Source organism: Hermetia illucens, chromosome 2, assembly GCF_905115235.1.
Source record: "Hermetia illucens chromosome 2, iHerIll2.2.curated.20191125, whole genome shotgun sequence".
Lineage (NCBI taxonomy): Eukaryota > Metazoa > Arthropoda > Insecta > Diptera > Stratiomyidae > Hermetia > Hermetia illucens.
In genome coordinates, this window is record NC_051850.1 from 12,879,956 (window position 1) to 12,904,465 (window position 24,510).

Consider the following 24,510-nt stretch of genomic DNA (forward strand, 5'->3'; position numbering starts at 1 on the left):
ATCGACACCGTCACACGGGACATCCAACGTCCAGCGCCCTATACACTGCGTTATGCACATAATGTATGCACATAATCTCAAGCAACTTGTTCAAAAAAGGGATGATCGCCTCAATCAACACGGTCTCAGATTGAATCTGAATAAAACTAAATTTTTGACGACCGATCTTAATGAAACAGGCACAATCAGTGTCAGTAACAATGACGTACCCAGAACTGAACGATTTAAATATCTCGGATCAACACTATCAGCTTCACGCCTTAACACAACCTGGATGAAATCGCGTTCCACAACTGGTGTTCTTTGTGATCGACGTATCAACGATATATAAGAGACGAAGATGTTGCGGTGAAGTAGTGGCGTGACACGTTTCGATAACATCCGAAATGAGGATATCCGTGATCGATATGGGGATGCACCGATAATGGAAAAACTGCGAAAAAGGCTTCTTCGATGGTATAGTCATGTAATTCTCGCTAACGAGAATTCACTTGCCAATATTGGTCTGAACATCGAAGTCGATGGTAAACGACTAAAAGGCAGACCGAAACAACGGTGGTTTGAAACGCTGGATCGGGATTTAAAAGCCTCGAAATTGCACCCAGATCAGGCATTTGATAGAGCCAAATGGCGAAACCCGTTTGTGAACGGAACAAAGGCTGAAGTAAAAGAAGATCTTATGTATTATAGATGCAGGGTTTCTGGATGGACAAATTCCGAGGACGAGACCTGTTACACATTTTAGGTCCTAACTCCCATATTCTCCATCATCATCATCATCAACGGCGCAACAACCGGTATCCGATCTAGGCCTTCCATAGTAAGGAACTCCAGACACCCCGGTTTTGCGTCGAAGTCCACCAATTCGATATCCCTAAAAGCTAGCAATCCATTTCAGGCAGGTTCTGCCTCATCTTCTTTTCCCCAATAGATATTACCCTTATAGACTTTCCGGGCTGGATCATCCTCGTCCATACGGATTAAGTGACCCGCCCACTGTAACCTATTGAGCCGGATTTTATCCACAACCGGACGGTCATGGTATCGCTCATAGATTTCGTCGTTATAAAGGCTACGGAATCGTCCATCCTCATGTAAGGGGCCAAAAATTCTTAGGAGGATTCTTCTCTCGAACGCGGCCAAGAGTTCGCAATTTTTTTTGATAAGAACCCAGGTCTCCGAGGAGAAATTATCAACGGTCTCAAAGTTGTAGTCTCCTATCTTTATTCTTTCCGTTTGATCAGTACGGTTTGATGTTGTTGGTTGGTTGGTTTTTGGTGCTGACGTTGCCACCATTAATTTTGTCTTGCCTTCATTGAGGTGCTGCTCACGATCTCGCCCTGATTGCCGACTGCTCGATCTGGATGAAGGCAGTCATGGTTGACCAAAGACTGAAATTCAAGTCCTATCTTGGAAATTTAGCAACCAAGGCTTCCGGAGTGGCTATATTGGTGGCAAGAATGTTACCAAATGTAGGTGGTGCTAGACAAAACCGTCGGCTCCTGATCTCGAGAGTTGTCAGCTCCATCTTGCTTTATGCAACTTCAGTCTGGGAACCGTCTTTGAAGTTGGAAAATCGCAGCCCCATACCGATTGAGTGCATTGCGAACGTCGTGCACTTACGGTACAACATCAGACGAAGCAGCTTGTGTGATAGCAGGCATGATCCCCATCGACATCTTGGCAAACGAAAGCCGACGCCTTTATGACCCATCATATGCAATCGGCGAGTCCTATACCCATCGTCGGCAATTGGCACGAAGTGAATCTATTTTGGAATGGCAAAAAAGATGGGATGATTCACCTAAAGGACGCTGAACACACACGATTATTCCAGATGTTTCTAAATGGATCAAACGAAGGCACGGTGAGGTTAGTTACCACCTAATTCAATTCCTAAGCGGACACGGAGGGTACCGTGCATACTTTTATCGCTTCGGGCGTGACGACTCTCCGTATTGCCCGACATGCGTGATGATTCCGGAGGATGCGTAGCATGTTGTTAAGGTTTTGTGTAAACAGTAAATCGGTTTACTGTCTGTCTGTCTATACGGTTATAGTGATTGACACCAAATTTAGTAAAAAGGTGGGAACTGTGAACACTCACGCATACAGTGAATTACATCCTTTTACGTAGAATTTAAGAAGGGGTCCATACATGCAAAAGGGGGGTGTAGATTTTTTTTTCATCAAATATAGTCATGTGAGGTATCAAATTAAATGTCTCGGTTAGTACTTTTCAAAGCCGGTCTTAGTTTTTACTTTCTTTGGAAAGGTGGAGAGTGCGGGGGGTTGAAAGTTATCATTCTCAGAAACTTCTCAACCGAAAAATCTGAAAAAAATCATGAGGCTGCCACTAGATGGTGCCTAGGATCCAAAATATCTTCCATACCGATATCTATTCAAATAAAGTTAATAATAGTATGATATATTACTATAATTTTTTTGTAATTGGCTGCAAAATCCTCCTTAAGTTCATTGTAGCATCACGAAATTTTGCGGTGATATAGGCTAAAATATAGAGCATGATCTTACCAAGTTTGGTAGAAATCGCACTATTACTAACAAAGTTAAAACACGTAAAATTTGTTGCTTCTTTGAAAACTCAAGACTATGAATGTCAATATCATGCGAAAGTGAATACTCTCATATAATATATGCATATATTATGTGCTACGCGCTAAGAAATACACAGAACCTTTCGTACCTGAAGCGTTCAGCTTCCGGTCTCCCGACTTGTTTTTAACTACCCGTGGTTCGCCACACACAGAACGGAGGCGGAAATTGACGCCGAGGCACGGTTGACACCCGAGAATATCGTGAACCACATGCTAGTCTCTGAAACATCTTGGAGAACGATGGAAAAATTAATGAAGGCGATGCACAAATTGCTAAGTAGGGAGGAGCTTGGGAGGAAAGTTACAAATAACGTTAGGAGCCGCAGTTCATAACTGATCCTGCTCCGCGATGTAATACCGAAATGGCAGTCCCGCGGGGTAAGCGAACGAGAAGGAGGTGGTTTTAATGATTAAGACGTGAACCTCTATTCATTGATATGTAGGTTCGATAGCTATGCTCTCGATTTTTCTATCGACGTTCCGTTTTCAATGAAGCAATGAGCGACAATATCGCTTTGCTGCGTGTTATGTCGCAATCAAGATGATTCAAACCGAGCGAATCAATGCAAGAAAACAATACCTAAGCATGTATTTCCTCTCCAAAAGAAGAACATGCCACCAATTGTGTTCTACCAATTCGCAATTCAAATTTAAAAATATTTTCGATAAATACAATGAATCATAAATCGCGCTAACATGACTCCAGGGTCATTCTCTATTCCTAGCAAAACATTTTCCAAATTCTTAAAGATACCGCAAAAACAAACCATCGTCGTCCCCTGATAATTATCTTCCATCGTTTGCGTCTAGAAAAAAAAACATTTGGACCGTGTGGGGGTCACATTAAGCCGAACGTTTACCCACATAAACAAGTTATTGTGTGGCGTGGTAAATGTTTAGCTTTTAAAATGTGGAAAAACTGAATGTAGTACAAGCAAGCATCTATTGGTTCGGTGGAATGACAGCAAAGTATCTTGGGTGTTCGCTTTGTATTGTGCCTGTCGCATGACAATGGTCTATCTGGTCGCCGTGGATAATAACACTTGGCTTGTAACATAAAATCAACTTAGTGTTCAGTTAGCAGAAAGTCAGGTTGCAAGGAAGTTCGGTCGAGGGAACGAGTTAATTTTCTTGGGTATGGAAAACGCGCCTTGATATATTGTCACCGCTGAAAATCATATTTTACATATATCGTGTTGCCAAGAGAACTATCTAAAAGGAGTTATTATTTCTAGATATTTAGATATTTGCGTTGTATGGAGTTCTGGTAGTGATTTGTCGATAGTGTAATTGTCAGTTCGATTGGTATCCGTCTAACACCCTAATAACCACGCGAGTACAAGCAGATAGTTTACATAATACAAAACAGTGGCTGAGTTTGCTTTTTGGGCGTATGCACCGAGATTCAATCAACCCACGATTAAATAATTAGTGCTAATTGATACTGCTCGCCGCGCTATTGCGTCCATGCACATGATTCACTCGACCCCTCAGTGACATCAACTCCGCGAAAGGGAACTGGGCCAGGATTGTGAGTTTGCACTATCAAATAAGTCGCTGAATATTTTAGAGTGCTTTGTGCGGAGCCAGGCTATTTCGCAGTGAGTGACCGACCAGCTCCTATGCTAAGACATCACCATTCCGCGCCACACCCTGCAACATCAAGTTAAGAAAGCGCGACTTCTAGCGCGTGTATCTATACACGTTTTCGCTACGGACTCGCCAAGATACATACCTTCGCCACCACACAGTGGTAACCGTTATTGAAGGAGACGTGTCGAGCATAGTAGATACTACACCTGCTTTTGTTTACAACTGTACGGATAGTAAACAAACCCGAAGCGAAAAGGGGATATATGTATCTATACCAACCTGTCCACTTCGCATGTTACGCTCTGGGGTTTTGTCTGATAGTGTACCCACTTTCGAGTTAAACAGGTTTACAGAAGGTTTGTTATGAGAGTGAGGAAATTGTTCGAAGGCGTCTCGAGGAATTTACGATATTTCAAGAGTGCTCACTACTTCCAACCAAGAAGCTCTCTTAGGGTATAGCGTTACTCTAGCATTTAAACTGTAAATTGGATAGGCGAAGAGTTCGCGAAAACAGATCTAACTAAAGAGAAAGCATAGCGAAAAGTTTTAAAAAATTAGCGAATCTTTCGTTCTGCGTGTTAGAAGACAGCACGACTCCATGAAGTCCCACGTAAATTGGATAAGACTAAATCGTCTACTATTTGAGTCTATTTAGCCATTGTTTGCCTAAGGCAAGGATATAGTCTGAAGTATCATCGGAATATTTGTTCCGGGAAAATAATTTCTTAATTAAGATACTAGATCGTCTGATAACTGTTAGTAGGCTGTGATAGCATGTAAAAGACCAAGTTGCAAAGGTATTGAGGAATTGTTGAGGAGGAGAAATATCAAACAGGAACCCAACAAGTTATCTTTGGAAATAGTAACATTGTCGGGATTAATATCACATTTCAAAAATGTCAAGCGATGACGGCTTTACGGTTTCTTACCAGGGCAGAGGCAAATCATCAGACGCTGCGTAGCGGCTCGCAGGTGTTGAGTGCTCCTTTATATAATTCGTAGAACACGACATGACTATGAATTATATTGAGCGCAAATTCGCCTTATTGACCAGAGCTGGGCCAGAGCGGTCCAGCATTAAGTTGATGCGGACTTAGGACCCCATCGTTCTCAAAAAATCTAACTTAATTGACTTAACTGCTCCTTAACTATTGAGAAAAGATAGCCGAAACCTTATTAAAATCGGTTCATTGTCGCTCTGTCTGTCTATTACACGCATTTTTCTCGGAAACGGCTAAACCGATTAACACGGTGAATTGGTGACAAAGTGGAAACTGTGAACGCCCAGACATGCAGTGAGTAACATCTTTCTACGTTGAGATTAAGGGGGGTGGGGGGTGGGGTTCCTCATATATCCAAACGGGGGATGTCAAATTTTTTTTCCACCAAATAGAATCATATTGGGTATCAAATGAAAGGCCTTGATTAGCAGTAGTCGACGCCAGTCTTAATTTTGACGTTTGTTGGAAAGGCGGGGAGTGGAAGGAGTCGAAAGTGATGATTTATTTAACGGACCCATTCTCAAAAACTACCCAACCGAAAAATCAGAAAAAAATCATAAAGCAGCCCCTATGCGGTGTCCAGGCCTCAAAATACTCTTCATATCGATATCTGCCCAAATTAAGTTAATAATAATATATTACTATATTTTGAGGAAAAATGACTAAACACCCTAGGTATACCCTAGAGGTTTAAAATAAAATAGATTATAGTATGGAGCATTTTATCCCCAAGTTTGATTAAAATCGTACCATTACTAGCAAAGTTACAGTAGCTCAAAGTTGTCTTTACCGTGTAAATTTACTGTAACCCAAAATACTAAATATCAATATCACACTATAGTGCTAAGTGCATATACATTAGGGGCTACGTACAAATGGGATAGTTCGAGCTTCCGCTTTCCCGACTTGTTTCTAAATGGATTAAGCAATAAGTTTCCGGCCCAGGAAAATTCGAAAAAGTTCGAGTGCAGCTGGATTGATACAATTCACCAACATATTCACTTTTAGTAAATAAAAGCTCTGAAATATATCCAATAGTTATCCCCAGAAAATCTATGAAAAAAACATTATGACAATTTGCTTGCGCTCACGGGTATCAGCTACTCATTATACATCTGAAATTTTAATTGAATTTTTTCAACATCATATTTTTCGTTCTTCAGCTAACTCCTCGAATTTTCGACAAACTTGAACTGTTTCTCCACTATTCTACACCACATAGTTGTAGGGCGATCCACTTGTCGGGCATCCTGTGATAGTCGGTTCCGGTGCATCACGTAACCCAGTGTCACCTTTCCTTAATGTGTAATCCATCACTGTCACTTCCGGTTTCAGACCAAAATATCCACGAAATCTGGCCCCTACGCTGACCAAGTTCCTCATTAGTTATTATCTTAGGCGAGAAACCCCTCATGACAGGATGCAGGTATGAATTCATTAAAGTTTTGGGTAACAATGGAGATCACTTTCTATATACTACGTACATATTATAGTTCAGAGAGAACACCGACACAGAACAGCCTCAAGTTGATGTTACTGTTAAGATTATATCTCCAAATTTCGGGTAAAAAGCCACATTGCGGAAAATCAACAGCAATGACGCCTAGGTGTAGTTGACGTAATATACCCCATAGGGAGCTATGGCAACCATATTATATTTGCCGTGCTGGCCGCATAGCTCACTGTTTAAGGCACAAGGCGCAAGTTCGCGGTTCAAATCATACTGGTGGCAGTGGGATTGATATCGTGATTTGACGTCGGATACCAGTCAGTATGGACAAAATCCGGCTCAATAGGTTACGGTGGGCGGGTCCCTTAATCCGTATGGATGAGGATGATCCCATCCGGAAAGTCTATAAGGGCAATGTCTATGGTAGAAAAAGAAGACGAGGCAGACCCTGCCTAAGATGGAGCGAAGGCGTAGGCCAGGACGCCAGACAGCTTTTAGGAATATCGAATTGGCGGGCCTCGGCGCAAAACCGGGATGTCTGGAGTTCCTTGTTAAGGCAGGCCTAGACCAGATACCGATTGTTGCGCCGTTGATGATGATGATGATACCAATCGACTCAGCTGTGAATGAGTACCTGAGTCACATCAGGGTAATAATCTCGGGCGAGCGCAAAGCTGACCACATTGTCTCCTATAAGGTAACATAATCCTGTAGTTTACTGTCACGGCCTTGAATGAAGTGCTTTAATACACTTCAAGGCCCTGATCCAATTGGATTGTTGTATATCGGGGTGGGAGGGTCTGGGTTCCAGGAAAAGTTAATATTAAGAATTTCGCAAAAAAGAGCTTAATACGTAATCACTGCTATCGGGAGAGGGTCTGATCTTCATAATGGTATATAGGTTGGGGGGTCTGGGTGCCAGAAAAATTGCTGATTTTTGGAGGAATCTTTGCAAAAACTTTAAACGCTTATATCTCCGTTAATATTGAGAATTTCGCAAAAAATCGCCTCAAATTTTACTTCCCTTATCACCATCAATTGACCAAATTTTCGTAAACCTGGAAAAATTATACTTCCAATCTGAGCAAATTTTGTTGAATTTGTTTCTAGCACTCCAACAAAAAACACATAATTGCGAGTGAAAAAGTGCATTCAAACCAAACCAATACTCTGAATAGTTCCTCCCTATGAAATCTACACATGGGAAACTATATTGACCTATTTTTTAGATCAAGTGAACGCACCTGTCCTCAACTCCCTTTTAACACGTAAAGGGACGTATGTAAAATTTGATACATGCTTGAGCAGCGTCGTAAGGAGGAAAAACTGAACCCAGATAGAAATCATAGTCCTGAACTACGAATTCTCGTTTATGCAAGTATCGAACGCCTCAACTATTTAGTGAGTATAATATAACTAAAGCATACATTGACTTACGGAGCCGCCTGAAATAATACAGGTAATACGCTATACCTCAGAGATGCCGCTGTTGTCAATAACCACAAGCTCTACAAAACTGTAACATGGTCAAATATGACCCACTGAGATTCCTGGACAGAAATTCATATAGTGACACTCCTTCTTCTCCTTCCCTGCCGTTGCAACATAAGTTCACAACACCACTTAAAACAGATCAGTGTAGCCTCTGTATCTGACATTCTGAAGAACCAACATAATATACCTGCAAAAATTCCCCTAGGCGAATTTCCCTGTTTGCAATATTTGTGTATCTTATGAATTTTATGTAATATTTACAATAAAAACATTCATTAAATTGTTATTTCTCGCAATTGCCAGTGTATCAAGTAATACAGGCGGTCTGAAGGATCATCCTTCATCAATAATATTACGTGTTGTACCTGGCGTGTTTGTCTTGACAGAATTCATGTCCGAACAAATAGACAGTTTCTTATTCCCTTTTTGTCAACGATTTTCATTTATATTCCGAATACGTATTTCGGCAACTACTTGCTGCCTTCTTCAGAGGAATAATCCCATATCTATATCCCATATCCTTAACCTAAATATCTTCTAACTATTGTGGTATCTGTGGATACCGATATTAGTACACATTACTCATATCTCGGGTGCTCCTGAGGTCCTTTTCCAATGAAAAAACTCTGAAATTTGAACCTTACAATTTGTTGCGCTTGACGTTTTTCATTCTACTTGTAGCACAATTTACCAAGGAAAACAAGAACCTCTTCTAGGACCACGAAAACCATAATATATTAGAAATGTTCATCTGCCATGAAAGACCAAAATACCATATTTTAACTTTGGGCTCAACGTCTTAAATTCATTCCAGAAAACCGATTATTTCGCCTAGATGCAGTCAAATCGAAGAGTTTGGTGTAAATTCTGCAATACAATTTTTCACCTAATGTTTTTACTTAGCTACTACCTAGTGTCCGCAGCCTGGCTCTTGCTAGTACTTGATGGTTTTTAGCCTCTTTCTCTTTAACTCTCTCGTCTCTAACTACGAGCTATCTATAAATGGAATCACCGTGTACCAAAATATTCTTCATTAAAAATTAACCGAACTTTTCATCGCTGAGGCGCCGAGCTTCCCGTGCCCTATACTTCACTAAGAAGTGAACGGGAATGAATTGAATTTATCTAAATCTCCCAAATCTATTTCTTAAATACCACTAAACTAATGAGGAACAAGTTTATCACCACATTAGCGATCATGTATAAAAACAAAAGCACTTAGTATTATTAACACTTTATTATTTAGACTCGCGATTGTAAAGGATGAGCGTTTCTGGATATAAGGACAAGAAGATGAATTGTTTTATCAAACAGCTTTTTTCCTTATGTGGTTGAGAGTGGCCTCTACGATTGAAATGTATTTCAGCTCCCTTCAGAACTTCCCGGAAAGCGTAAGTACATTCCTACTGTATGATTCTGCACCAACTATTTCCAAGGAGCATTCGAGTTCTTAATGTATAGTAGGTCCTTTCCATTGTTACTCATTCCCTATAATTTACACGTGTAGGATATTCCATTCGCATCAAAATCGTTAGGGGCCATTATACCCCAATAATGCAACGAAAACCCTTCTGCTGGTTTTTATCTTCAGTTCGAGTCTCCTTGCCAATCTCTTCAAATCGATACTCGTTCGGCAAACAGCCATCACTCGATTAAAAAACAAGCAAAACGTTATGAGCCTAACTGTGTTGTTTAGGAAAAAAAGCGACATAAAAAACATCATAGATAGCCTCCACTAGCAATGTTAAGCCATGCTCAAAACCCTATAACTGAAGACGCTTTGCAAAGGATACCCAAAATTCTGACGTGCTAACCTACGCCATCGCTCCATCTCAGGCAGGGTCAACCTCGTCTTCTTTTTGCCCTTATAGAATTTCCGGGCTGGATCATCCGCAGCCATACGGATTTAGATTTTATCCCCAACCACACGGTCGTGGTATCGCTCATAGATTTCGTAACCGCCTAAATTTTTATTCTCTTGTTGTCTCTTGGGCAAAGATAATTAAAAGATAATGAATTCAAATCCAATCAGTAATGAATGACAAAAAAATTATATTAGTATCTTATTCATTGCTTAACATTGAAGAGGAACCACGCCATAATTCAGAATACTTCTACTAAAATCTGAATTATGGGAAGGAGACAATCTTTCTTCGTCTAATATTTAGCTAGCAATACCTAATTACATAGCATATACCTCTGATTCATTACTGAACCGTGAAATCGGATTGAAATCGTCAATCAGTCATGCAAAAAAAATACGGTAAAATCATTGCGCAATGAATTTTTCAATACGATTCTTAGTAAAAAACTAATTCAAACTTCAAGAGATATTCATTTTAAAGATCTACAGATATTCCTTCGCATGCTACCCCATATGGTCTCCGAATTAATGTGTTGTTCTCATTCTGCTTCCGCCACTTTTAGAAAATTGCTCCCATTCTAGGATTTTTTTTCCTGAATTGACTTCCGTCAGCCGTATGATGTAGCTCTAAGGATTTTAGCGACCTAATTTCAATTTATAACAACCCCCTCCAGAGTGCGGAAAAAAGAGGCAATTAACGTCAACCACTCAGTCTTCATTTCTCGAGTTCGAATCCTGATTGCAATCAATGATATTAAGGTTTATTTTTGTGGTTGTCCGGTCGCTGTAGGTTTATCATTCGAGCAACGTAACATCTCATTAAAAATGGATTAGAAAATAAAGGAATGGAGGGAAAACGCAACGTGGATGTCCCATCTAAGGTATACTTTATGAAGAAGTAAAGAAGAGACATATAAAACTGTCACTAGAGTCAATCGAATTAGAAAAGAAAGAAACTAATAACTGGAACAGGCAAAGTTTTAACAACTTCACAATTTATTTCGCTAATTTTTTGTTGAGGATGCTGGGAGTCCTGAGTCCGCATCCACTTGATGACCGAGCCGGACCACAAGAGAGGAAGTAAGTTGCTTCCCAAGTGGTCCGGTCCGTCATCAAATGGAGGCGGACTCAGGACTCCCAGCATCCTCAACAAAAAAATCACTTCGGCCTGGTTTAGGTCTGAACTTACGACGGATTTCACTTCACAATAATTCGTACTCACGTCGTGTTTACAATGATATATAAATGGAGCGATTACAACCTGTCGACACTTTCAGTCAAGCTGCTAAAAAAGCAGAGGTGAGACAGCATCTGATGAGTTGCCTCTGCCCTGGACGAAACCGTCAGTCGCTTTTCTTATTCACAGTTTTATTACAAATGTTAATTGATTTAAATTAATTGGCTCATACGGCAACAAAACGATATTTTTGTAATATTGACAAAGAAATAGTAGGAATTCCGCCCACAGTATATAAAGATGAAAGCGGAATACAAATGACTCCAGAAAATAGAAAGAAGATCCATTGGTTCTGATTCCCAAAGTGTTATTGACTACGAATGCTCTGTCGAAATTATTTCATTTCCTTCCTTTAACGTAGAAACACCATTTATCAGCATAGGATACAATTATCCATTTGCTCATAGTGTCCTTTTTCTAATTCCCCACCAATCACCCGATTTGTAGAGTCGTGCGTATCTAATCACTAAAATCCGTGTTAGGGTAAATCTGGACCCACCTATATCTGATAAATCAGAATTTATGAATGAATAGTAACTAAAATAGAATACTTGGATGCTACACGCAAGGGTGAAATAGAAGACAATTAAGGTTAATAGACGATTGTGATTGATTATATTTCCTATCTGCTTCTTTGAATATCGTTTCGATTCTTTCCATGCGAAAGATAATCCTAATTGAACCAAGTTAAATTTCATAAGGTTTTCATCCTACAGAAAACAGCCTGTTGTAATGCTTCACCATAATTATGACAGTTATCTAGGCTTTCTACAGATGACCTCTCTTAAAAATTAATTATAATTGTCTAGTTTCGCCTCACAAATTCTGCGCCTAACGTGTGAGTGCTGCAGTGATGACAAAAAAAGTGTCAATAAAGATAGGTCAATCGATGTTCGAAGTAGCAAGGGCAACTGTTTGCTTCGTGCGACACAAGTGGTCAACCTTATCTGCTATCTCTGAACACGCAGATACTAATGGAGTTATTAACAAATCGAAAGAAACATAAGTCACGTGAACTAAACATGATAATCCTTATTTTAAAAATCATATTTTAGTACTTCGAACATTTTCTAAATGGTTCGATTAGTGCCAGTAATTGTGCAATGCAGATACGCGCGTTGAAACCAAAACACACTCAAGCAAGGCATAGGTTTCCCTTTATTTCTGGCGACTGTTGTAAAAAAAACCAGCATGTAAATGACTGTTTTTGAATTTATTTGTATTTCGAATTATATTTCTGTTTTCTCAAGATGATAAGGTTTGTTATAAGTCAACTGTAAAATGCAGGTGACCGACTCGGACAACGGTTGACAACTAACTCTCTTCAATTATTTATACAATTTTTAAAATGTCAAATCAATTGGCAAGGCAAGGTCGTGTGAAGCGGCAACTATTACTCCCTGTGAAGTAATCCTACTCTTTGGAATCGTCCTCGTGGCGAGTTCGAATACGCCACGAAAAGCAGCGGTGGTGGCATCTGTTTGTCGCATTAACAACATTCGAAATAAATTTCGAATGTCGCTAACCCTGCTGCGCCAGAATTTTCCTTGCCGTTATGAGAATGTGAAAAATATTCTCAAATAGGGATTCGTTTGATAAACTGCTTCTACTCCATAAATAAAAACTCCATCTAAGAAAGTCCCATTTGATAATTAACTGAAAGCTTAATCTAAGCATCTTAGCAAAGTCAAATACAAAATTCAATAAAGCGATTTCCAAGAGTTCTGTTACACATCCTAATTTGATTCCTTCCGCGTCTACCTATATAACTGCATCGTGAAATTTTAAAGGGCTTTACCTATGTATAGAATAGTTTTTATCTAGATTGTTTTCCAAAAAATGTTCTCTTAAAGCAACTCTGGAAACAATATAGTATCATCGTAATAAACGGAGCGTAAAAATACACAGTGATTAAATAAGGCATTCTAATTTTACTAAGCTTATAGCCAAGTCATATGGAATTTTGATATTTTGGTGTGTCTGATGAAGTTCAAGTTTCACAGTAATGGCAGCATTATAAATTTGCTCACGTCAACCATTACAATGTATCTGAAACAGAATGTTATAAAGATAGAATGACGATTGTAGGTTCCGATAAAATTGCGTATTGGTGAATCTTGGAATGAATGGGGTCGCCTCGCTAGACGTTTGACAGTATCAAAACTCTAAATTGCTTCTTTTGTTCTAGATACCTAGATATGATTGTTCAGCCAGTTGGAAAATTGTCGACTATGGTATCGACTATGGTGGTATATGTTTCAGTTGAATTTTCGTTCCAACTGTAAAATTAATTTATGTAGTTGTCTATTCCTTTCGAGTCTATTGATTTTGATATCCAACCGTCTTTTTCTCCAAACCCAGGAAGCAACTCTTAGTAAACAGCCAATCGTTAATTAGCCGAATATGCAAACATCCCCTCTGTACATGGTTGCCATTGGCATCTATGTGGGATAAAGTAGATAATGGTTTCTAGTAAGGTTCTTTAGCTCAGATCGCTTACCAATCCACATCTGGTCCGTACGCCAAAGTTCACATTTTTATTAGACCAGGATATCCCAATGGCACAAAGTAAACCCATATTGACCAAAGGTCCGAACTTTTAAGTAATAGAGGCGGGAATTTTCCATGTGCTACTTCTATTTACCAGAATTGGAGCAAAGTAGCCTAAAAAATAAGACTCAGCGACACCGACCTGTGTGAATATGAAAATATTCGAGCTAAAAAATCAAAGTAATCGGGCGAATACCTCAACTATATAACTTCAAACTCATATACTTCAAAACTGCATTTGGAGCCGCCTCCTAAACAACGGGATCAACCAAAACGAATTCCTAATTCCAATAGTGAATCTGCTTCTGCTGCTTCATATGTACAGCAATATGGTAGGCTTTAAGGGGAGGCGCTAGTTGCATTTTAATACTCACGATGACAAAACTTGCGTTCATTATTCGCCAGATTGTCTATTTTGAGGTACCAGTTTCGCGGTTATAATCTCATAGCGCGACCACAACTTTGGTTATGGATGTTTGTGGTTGTTCAAAGGGAATAGGATAGTATAATGGATATGTAAAAGACATAAGCGACAACCTTGATATTCGGCACACACCACAAGTTCCTTCATTAGTCCACTGGCTTGCTTTATCTCATAGGAGGCCATATTCTCTAACAAATTGAAAACTATCTGACGTAAGGGCTTAACGTGGCGTCTAAATTCGCAAATACCATTGCCCGCCTGCAAAAATGCTAAAATGTTCCCTCTTTCCTGTCCCATCGCCTGATCTCACAACGGCACCACTCCTTGTTCCTAGAATTGACAACTTAAAGGACTCTGTTTCAACTTGGTATAAATCATTATAACTGCGACCTCGCTGAAAGTGTGCCATTGAATGGAATAGTGAATAGTCGGAGGGTGTAAGGTCCGGACGGTATGATAAGTTCAATCATACCAAGTTCTTTAACCTTGGCCTTGATTTGACCGGCCACGTGAGATCCAGCACTTTCCTGCTGCAGAAATACTCGTTTTCGATTGATAAATGGTGGGTATTTCCTACGCGACTCTGCAAACATTTGGTCAGATTGAGTACGATAACGGTCTGAACCGACTGAGCCAACACGGGGATTTTCCAGCAAATTTTCGGAATGTGTTTAATGATCTTGAACTTGATTTTTGGTTACAACATGCGGCAGTTCTCACATCTGACGTTTGTTAACCTAAGGGTGGTTCTTAGAGAACTTCGATGGCGGATTTACTTCAATAACTTAAATGAACTTTTCGAATCACTTGTGCACTGAACGCACTTAAATGGCCCTTCCACATTCAACTCTGCATATTTAGGAAGAGGAGAGAGGGAGGAGTCTAAAGCGGATTTAAACTCCTACTTCCAGTAGTAAAGTAGTATTCAGAGTATTCCAATTTCAAATTTTACATGACCTAAAAAAACAATAAATTAATAATAATGTTGCTTACCAACCCTCTACAAATTTATAACGTCCGTTCTTAGTGAAAGGATCAGTGCGCACCTTGAAACTAATGACATTCTGTCCGTAGTTCAAGTTCTAGCCACACTCAAGCAGAAACTCTCTATCGTATGGGAACTGTTAAAGTAACTTCAGACGTGTTCAGAAATCAACGTTCGTAAAGAATCAGTGGAACTTTTTCAGATCACTGAACGTATCCCAACAAAGCCTTCAGACTGTGTAGTTTTCGAAAACGGAAGCAAAAGAACATTGGAGCGGACTTTGGCGGTTACTCGCCCAGTATACTTAGCACACTGGATTACGGCTAAAGGCACCCGCCATGGATTTTGCGGATGTAAATGACGAGGAGGTAAGACGAACCATAAACAGATTGAAGAACTGGAGGAGGGCGCTGGTTTGAATCGGAGGCAGAATTCCTGATATAAAAAGTTCACCAATGTACACAACGAACTATCACATGGCATAAAGTAAGTCATAAATCAGCCGAAGGAACTTCAAACCTTCCTTACTACGGGGATTACCTACCTTGTCTCAAAAAAGGACACGCTACAGGACCCCACAGATACAAGACCGATTACTTGCTTGCCAATCCTCTACAAATTCATGGCGTTCGTTATTAGTGGAAAGGTCAATGTGGTTCACAAGGTCAACCTCCTTCAATCCAAGGAGCAGAAGAGTTTTCGAGTTGGGTCAAAGGGTTGCAAAAAGCAACTCAGCAGCTGTAGGACAGGCAACTAGAGACCAGAGAAATTTCTTTAGTTGCTATTTCGATTACGTCAAGGCTTTTGATAACGCCCTGTACACCTGGCTATCCAATGATGTAAGGTTGAATCGCATAGATCCCAAATTATTAAAGTTATTGGCGATAGTCATGGATGGGTGGCATATTACCTTATCAGTGCGCTCATCTGAGGGTACCAGCGCTTCAGAACCCATCCATATACGAAAAGGCATCTTCTAGGGAAAATCATTGCATTGTCTTTGGCTTGGTACAGCGCTGAGCCTCATTTCATGGCTACTGAATGGCGTTAAGCAGCATGGTTTCGCCATTAAATATGACCTACGTGCTAACTGTGAGCTGACACACTCGGTATACTTAGATGACATAAAGTTGTATGCTGGTAGTTTGTTTGGCATAACACGTTTGGTCGTGATATTCCAGTGGAATGTGGCTTAGACAAGCTTCGAAACCAAACGATCTCCAAAGATAATCACGACCTGCATATTGGACATAGCATTTTTAACTATCAATTCCAAACTATGACCTAGACAAGCTTTTACAAATAGCTACGAATTCTGCAGCAAATTCATGCTCGATTTGGTAATCTGCAGGATGCATGGCTGACGTGAATTTCTGAGATAGGTGAAGCTGGTGCTAAATCACTTTAGAGGAAGCCTAACACCGCGCACTAAATGTGTTCACTATCCCTTCATTGGTATATGTTTCGGAACATTGTCATGGAGGAAGACCAGTTTGGAAAACTTTCATAGCACTACTATGATCAAATCCCGAATGGATGGCTCCACTTAATTTGAAAGGGAGGTTATGTACGGCGTGATCGCCACCCTTACTTATAAAAAGCTAATAATGAAACACCAGGTGGAGAACGAACAGTGTAGAATGTGTAGTTCCGCGTTAGAGGCATTAAACCCAATTTTTTCTGTCTGCACTGTAATCGCGCCTGTGCAATACAAAGAATGATCAATGTAAGGTGATTCGTCCGAACCTTGCTACAACGGGAACATGTGTAGTTTACCAATATGAACAGCAGACAATGCTCGATGGCTCTGCTCAGCGCATATATTAGCAAAATTTATCCCATGACCATATTCTACACAATAAACCTGACGTGGTGATAGTTCAAAAAACGGGTCGCTCCGCGTATATTATTGTTGTTCCTATTCCTCATAATAGCAACATTGAACGGAAAAAGGTGAACTATGAGTTAATTAAAGAAATTTGGAGTCTCTCGAGAGTGGCTTAACTTCTCGTAGCATTTTCAACTACAGCTATTGTACCTAACTCTCTCAAAGTTTCTCTAAATGTCCTGGGATTCTCGCATTAGAAGCACAAATTATCTTTTTGCTGTGCAAGTGATAAAGCTAACAGCAGCGCGGCAGGCACAAAGACGAACACAAACATCCATGATGATCGAGATTCGAACTCGGGGCAACGAGATCGGAAAGCTGGCGCTCAACCAGTACAACCGGACGCCGTCAAACAAATCTATTTTTCTTCTTCAGCTTTTGTCCCATTCAGAGGTGCGGTCGGCACGTCTTGGTCCGTGTCGCCGTTTTGCTCGGTCAAAACCGTCAGTCAGAATTACAAGTCTATACCATCGAAGACATCTCTATTGCAATCTTTCCACGATCAGTGCAACCCCATATCGATCGCAAATGTCCTCATTTCGGATCACACAGTTCTATCCTAAAATCTCAAATCCAAAAAAGGACTTGATTAAGTTTGGAGGTATAAAAGCTTCATTTCGTCCTGCCACTGTCGGGGCACGGTGTCAGCCATTCCTGTCAGGAAAGACTTGTGATACGTCGCAACTTTGTGACGCAAAATTCACTTATTGCAAACTCTTTCCTGATACATTTCACCCCCTCCCGCAACCGGTAAAGGGTATGAGTCCAACACTGGGTATTCACTGCTTGCCATTGAGGCACCAACTCGCTATAACGCGATCTTGTAAGTCAAGAGACACGGTGATGCCTTTAAGTGGATTTGTCATGTCTAGGCGCGGGAGGAACTTGCACTCGCCATTGTCACTACTCTCTCCTGGTCATTGATCAAAGCGTCCGTGACCACTTTAGACCGCACTCTTCTCACCCAAATAATTCTCTGTCAAAATACAATGAATCACCGTTCCCGAAGCGTCATTTCCATCACTTCAATATTAAAATGGAACTCTGGGTCTTTGTGTGCAATTTTGTCAATTTGTATCGTTGATTGAGGCCTGGCGCTCACTTCTTCATCGATCTTTTCCCGGCCGCCCTGGAGTTGCTTGCTTTAGACATGGCACTCCTTCAGTACGCGTACCTCAATTAGCAGCTGTACTTTGAAACTCTCGTGGCAGTAGAACATGCCTCACGGGAAAGACAATTTTCAATATTCCACTGTCTGCAGGTGACTAAGCTCGAGCGTCTCTATTTACCAAGACTCCCACCACTTTACCAACGAAAACCCCATCACGGTTACGTTTCTGGTTCAGTGCATAATTGCAAACACTTTTGGGATCGATCCTGTATGTAACTACATTACTAAACCATGACCGGAATACTACATAGTATAGCCATAAGTTCTGTCAGTCGATACGTATAGCGAGAAATGTTAGGCCGCCGAAACTGGTAACACTGCACATGGAGAGTACGTAACCATACCTCACTTCCGTCAAACTTTCAGGTTCCGAAGGTCAGTAGCGCGTGAATGACAAAACGATAAAGTTCCGTAACTACGGAAAAGAATCGCAATTATTGCATTGCACCAATGGGGAGATACGCCGAAAAAAATTCATAGTTTGTTCGAAAAGCTGCCAGTAAGCGAACGATTCGTTTTTAGGACATTAGCTCGACACCGCGAAACAGCTGATATGGTTGACAGGCCGCGAGAAGGGCGCCCGAATGTCGTGCATGCTGTGCGTGAGCGTGTTCCTCTCCGCAAGCAGAAACGAATGTCGGCGGAAAAGGACGTTTCAAATCGAGGTGTGAGTCGTATTTTACGAGATCTCAGTCGAGGTGTGCGTCGTATTTTACGAGAGGATCTCGGTGCGTACCGGCAGTGCTTTAGCCATATGTTAACGCCAAAACTGAAAGAAATACGGCGAACTCGGTATGCTGCTCTTTTATATCGATTTCCCGGCAAAAAATATCGCAAAATTCTATTTTCTGACGAAAAAATGTTTACCATCGGGAAAAACTTCAACCGACAAAATGATCGAATGTATGCTCACAATTGTTATGAAGCCAAAGAAAATGCTCTGCGAGTCCAACGTCGTTACCATCCGACTTCTGTCATGTTATGGTGGGGCATCTCATATCACGGAGTAACTGATATTCATTTTAGCGAGGCCGGCGTCAAAACCAATGCGAGCATGTACGAAAAGATGTTAGAGGATGTAGTCGAGCCTTTGAGTGAATCTCTATTCGCTGGAGAAGCCGCGGTGCTTCCAGCAGGACTCGACCTCCGCTCATAAAGCAAAAGATAATTCAGCAGTGGTTAGCGGCGCGCGCGTTCCTGACTTCATAACCGCAGATGAATGGGCCTCAGGAAGCCCAGATTTTGAATCCTCTGGACTACAGCCTTTGGCTAAGTTAGAGGAGACTGCCTGCAATTGAACTTACACTGATTTGGAGAGTTTGAAGGCCAGCATCGTGCGTGCTTCATACCGTGCGTGAAGCGATCGATTTGTTTAATTGACAGAACTTAGCGGCGCATGTTCCTAACTTCATAACCCCGGATGAATGAACCTCAGGCAGCCCAGATTTGAATCCTCTGGACTACAGCCTTTCGGCTAAGTTAGAGGAGACTGCCTGCTATCGAACGTGCACCGATTTGCAGCTCGAGAAATGCCGCTTCATGCCGTGCGTGAAGTGATCGATGCATGGCCTCACAGACTTCGGGCCTGTATAGCTACGAACGGCGGCCATTGTGAATAATTTTTTTTTTCATTTAAAAGCTCTGCGTTTCCCTTTCCTAATGGTGTACTTTTCGATTGATTTGGTTTATTACTTCGTGAGAAATAAAGATTTATTTGACTGATGGAACTTACGGCTATACTTCATCGCATATACTCTATATACCACAACTTATGTAGAAATTAGGAAGACATTGCGCTGGAATGGCATACTAACAAAACTATTAATAAAGTCTATCCCTGACTAAATTCTTCCTATCCCCTTCCTCGGCAAATGCTTTCCACCTTTCAAATTACAACATCATTCCCAGATGGACACCTTCATGAAACACACATTACAGTAGCGAATTGTAAAAATAACTAGACTTTAAGGGTGTTAATAATTCATTAGGTATGCTCGCATTAACCAACACTAATGAACCTCAAATAACACAGTAAACTATATTGAGTATAAGTAAATTTCCCATTGAAAAACTTTTCGCATCATTTACTGGGTTTAACTGGCTTTATATATTTCAGTGTAATCAATAAATTGCTTCGTACGTTCAAAACCACATTGGCAAATCATCTATTATGCATTATTTGCAGGGTATAGGTACACTTTTCTGATTTAGTAGTGAACATTAACTCACGCATAACGTAGAGAATAATCCATCAATCATTATTTAGTTCTGTTAATCAAGGAACACAGAATCCACTGCTAATTGCTAATATGCACCGGCATTCGAGAGAAGTGAAATTTCTGGGCAACTATTCTTCAATAAGTAGAAATGCGCCCGCCTCATTTGGTATCATACTCGTATCTTTGCTTGGTTTCTAATCTTCTAACTCCCCACTCAAGTTAAATTTATTAATCTGTCGTTTTTTGCCCTCTAAGCCCCGGGTGACTAATGCGAGAACTTAAACCATTGAAAGGAGCAAGTGCTAACATTGATAAGATACTAATGGGGCTTAAAGTGTTGTGTGATTCTAAATATTTAATATAATTCACAAGTTACTAAATTACTCAATCATTTAAACCTATACTTTGATATAATGGATGCATTTCTCTCCCAAAGAAATTTCACGGCTTGAGACAGAAGGAGAAATGGAAGCACGCGACGATACATCGAAAAGTTCCAGCCTAATTTTGGTGGGCATCAAAGTGGTCGAATTGGTGAGTATTTGCCTCAGTCTTCTTCCAACCGATTCCATACTATTTACTCTATTTTATTTCAGTGTCTTATTGTTGTTTGTCTTGGACTTATTGATGATCCCGCCAACAATTCACACAATCGCATCTTTATATCCCCGCGAACGGTTGGAATCTCATATGCGACGATTGGTGCCTTCTTAATTTTCACTGCTGTTTACATAATCATGAAAATATTCAGTGATTCGTAAGTACATTTGCTAAGACAATAGATACAGATTCTCCATTAGAATTGTTTGCAACACAAATATTATTTGCAGATGCCCATGGAAAACATCATCGCTGATGTCCATCCTCGCAGTTATTCTTTTCATTGCGTGCGGAACGATGTTGCTACGAGATTGGTCCTATGTGAAGGAAAGAGGTTTTTGGCCGCCGAATACCCAAAGGTAGGGAACATGTTATAGCAATGGAAAAATATTAGGTCGGGGGAAAAGTAATGTCGTATTAGTGATCGAATTTTAGCGCTTTAGTTAACAAACTTAGAATTATCCGATTTAAGTCAAATATACGCCGTTTTGTTCGGAAACTTGTTGCCATTTAAAAGGCAACTCCATTTGTACGTGATCCACTTTTCATCACCAGTCACCGTCCGCTTCAAAAATGGGTCGAGTTCGTTCCATTTCAGCAGTGCATCGCAGGCGCTGATTCGGTCCAAGAGATTTGTTTCCGTCAACTCGTGTGGCACCCAAACATCCAGCTTGTTTTAGAATCCAATCTTCTGCAAATGGTTCCAAACGGTTTTATGGTCCTTACCCAGTTCCTGGCCAATCGAGCAAATGCTCACATGCCGGTCTACTTGGATGATTTGGATTTTTATCGGTTTCTACGACGATTGGCCTACCAGTACGGGGTGTATTTTCGACATCCACTACACCAGAACGAAATCGATCGAACCAACGCTGTGCTGTGCGAATCGTTACAGTATCGGACCCATAAACTTCACAAATTTTTTTGGCCGCCATCGTTGCATTTTTACCTCTCAGGTAGTAAAAATGTAAAATATGACGAATTTCTTCCTTGGTGGACTCCACCTTTGACGCGCTATAACTTGAGACTGAAACGTACGATCATAAAACTGTCAAAAAGACACCTGTAGCCCAGATTGTCGTCTTCAAATCGCCGTATAGTATGACCCGATGCGATAAGTACAACACAAGATATGTTTAAGTGTCGCCATCTATTGACAAAATACCACATTACTGTTTCCTCAACCTGATATTAACTTTGAAAAATTCTACTTTCAGACTGGATTTGCTTCTCGGCGCCGGAGCTGTTTCGATAGTAATAGCAGTAGTTTTCTTAGTTGATCTGGGCTTGACGGTTCTTTTGGGTATCAAGGGAGATGTTGAATAGTCTCATTCAGTGCCGACAAATTCACGCCTATTGCAATAAAAAGTGCATATAGTTTGTTAAATATATAAGACTTAGTACGTAAACTGTTAATGCTATGAAAAAAAATCATTGACTTTGGCATTTCGGAGTCAGTAACATACCATCCCGCTTGATTGCAATTTCAGTTTCGGAAGTACTTTTAACGACACAAGTATAGAGATATTTAGACAAAGATATCCCATTTGGATATCAGCCCCATGAATGAAATTTTACAGAGTTCATATTTTGATTGAATCAAAATATACATTAACATTACCGTCATCAACAACGTGTCTAACATTATTATCCGTCCAAAGTAATATAAACTCTTAGTGTAAGATATGATAATTTTTTTTAATTCCACTTTTATAAGGTAACCAAGCTACTTTTTGAGATATTGTCCAAGCTATAATATGCCTTCTTTCCTCCAACATGCATGTAAATTGTCTATTCGAATAAGCTAACATTAAAAGTTCAAATTAGCATGCCAAATATAATTTTATTGTCGAAATTGTAATTATATTTGTATGTATAATATAAATGGAAAGGAAAAGAGTAATAAAATCATGTATGTGTAATTGAAGAAGAAAGTTATCAAAATAATTTCCTTTTAACTTAGCAAATCACTAGTCATTGGTCAATGGAATTCGGAACCAGCTGTTCTGTGTATTGTCGCGTATTGACACGGTTAATCCCACTTTCATCAACGGCGCAACAACCGGTATCCGGTCTAGGCCTCCCTTAATAAGCAACTCCAGACATCCCGGTTTTGCGCCGAGATCCACCAATTCGATATCCCTAAAAGCTGTCTGGCGTCCTGACACACGCCATCGCTCCATTTCAGGCAGGGTCTGCCTCGTCTTCTTTTTCTACCATAAATCATCCTCATCCATACGGATTAAGTGACCCGCCCACCGTAACCTATTGACCCGGATTTTATCCACAACCGGACGGTCACGGTATCGCTCATAGATTTCGTCGTTATGTAGGCTACGGAATCGTCCATCCTCATGTACGGGATTGTTCTCTCGAACGCGGCCAAGAGTTCGCAGTTTTTTTGCTAAGAACCCAAGTCTCCGAGAAATACATGAGGACTGGCAAGATCATTGTCTTGTACAGTAACAGCTTTGCCCCTTGGTGAGACGTTTCGAGCGAAACAGTTTCCTCGTCGTAGCTGTTATCAGTTGTGATTTTCGACCCTGGATAGGAGAAATTATCAACGGTCTAAAAGTTGTAGTCTCCCATGTTTATTCTTCCCGTTTGACCAGTGCGGTTTGATGTTGTTGGTTGGTTGGTTTTTGGTGCTGACGTTGCAACCATATATTTTATCTTGCCTTCATTGATGTGCAGCCCAAAGTTGTTTCATTGAATATAGGTAAACGTCGTATGTGGTATCATAAATTTGATGTTGCCTTAAAATGTTACCATCACAGAGCGCGAACCAAAAATCAAGACATCACTTAACATCGCAACATACCAAACATCACAACATAGTAACGTCGCCCTGTCACCACCCACTAGAAAAGTGATGATGATATTATTGTTAAGAAATGTTTTGTAATGTCCGTATCGATGTGGTATCACTAAATATCACCGAGTAATACTGTAATGTATCGTTCGATACCACACCATCTTAAGACAAAGAGCGATGGAAGTTGTCGAGTTCCGACACTGAATATCACTTGCGAATCTGTTAAGTGTTATGGTTGACTGGATTTGGCCTGGAAATATGATCCCAGATTTGTGTACCAATAAGTTTTATTATACTGCTCGTTCGTCGAAGTGTAATCTTGCGGAGTTTCTTGTGATTAAATTATTTAATTAGATGATTTTTACTTTTTCATTAGTATTATTCCTTTTAATGGCGTTGGCCGATATTTCGGGGACGACTGGTGAAACGGCAAGATTGTGTTTTGATTATGGACAACCCTATTATATTTATTGGCAGATATCGATATTTCGGAACCTAGCTGCTCCCTTCCTCAGTGCTTGCAATCTTCAGGAAGGGAGCCTAGATCTATCAATAATTCAGGTGAGTTCTCCAAGACACTTGAATTGATAAAGATAAAACT

At 40.4% G+C, this 24,510-nt stretch overlaps 2 protein-coding genes across 3 annotated transcripts in view; one reads left to right on the forward strand and one right to left on the reverse strand.

Moving 5' to 3' along the window:
- The window catches only part of LOC119648687 (kinesin-like protein KIF3A), a 45,872-nt gene that overhangs the window by 16,745 nt on the left and 4,617 nt on the right, over nucleotides 1-24,510 (reverse strand). The window lies entirely within an intron of this gene.
- On the forward strand, nucleotides 3,596-23,019 carry LOC119648688. 2 transcript variants are annotated; one of them, XM_038050486.1, is made up of 6 exons: nucleotides 3,609-3,753; nucleotides 20,392-20,467; nucleotides 20,931-21,028; nucleotides 21,091-21,251; nucleotides 21,325-21,453; nucleotides 22,312-23,019. In XM_038050486.1, exons 2-6 carry the CDS (start codon nucleotides 20,446-20,448, stop codon nucleotides 22,418-22,420), a joined length of 519 nt encoding a protein of 172 aa, XP_037906414.1. In that variant the 5' UTR covers nucleotides 3,609-3,753; nucleotides 20,392-20,445; the 3' UTR covers nucleotides 22,421-23,019. The 2 variants fall into 2 exon arrangements, with proteins under 2 accessions (XP_037906415.1, XP_037906414.1); XM_038050487.1 differs by lacking the exon at nucleotides 20,392-20,467 and having other exon boundaries at nucleotides 3,596-3,753; nucleotides 22,312-22,448.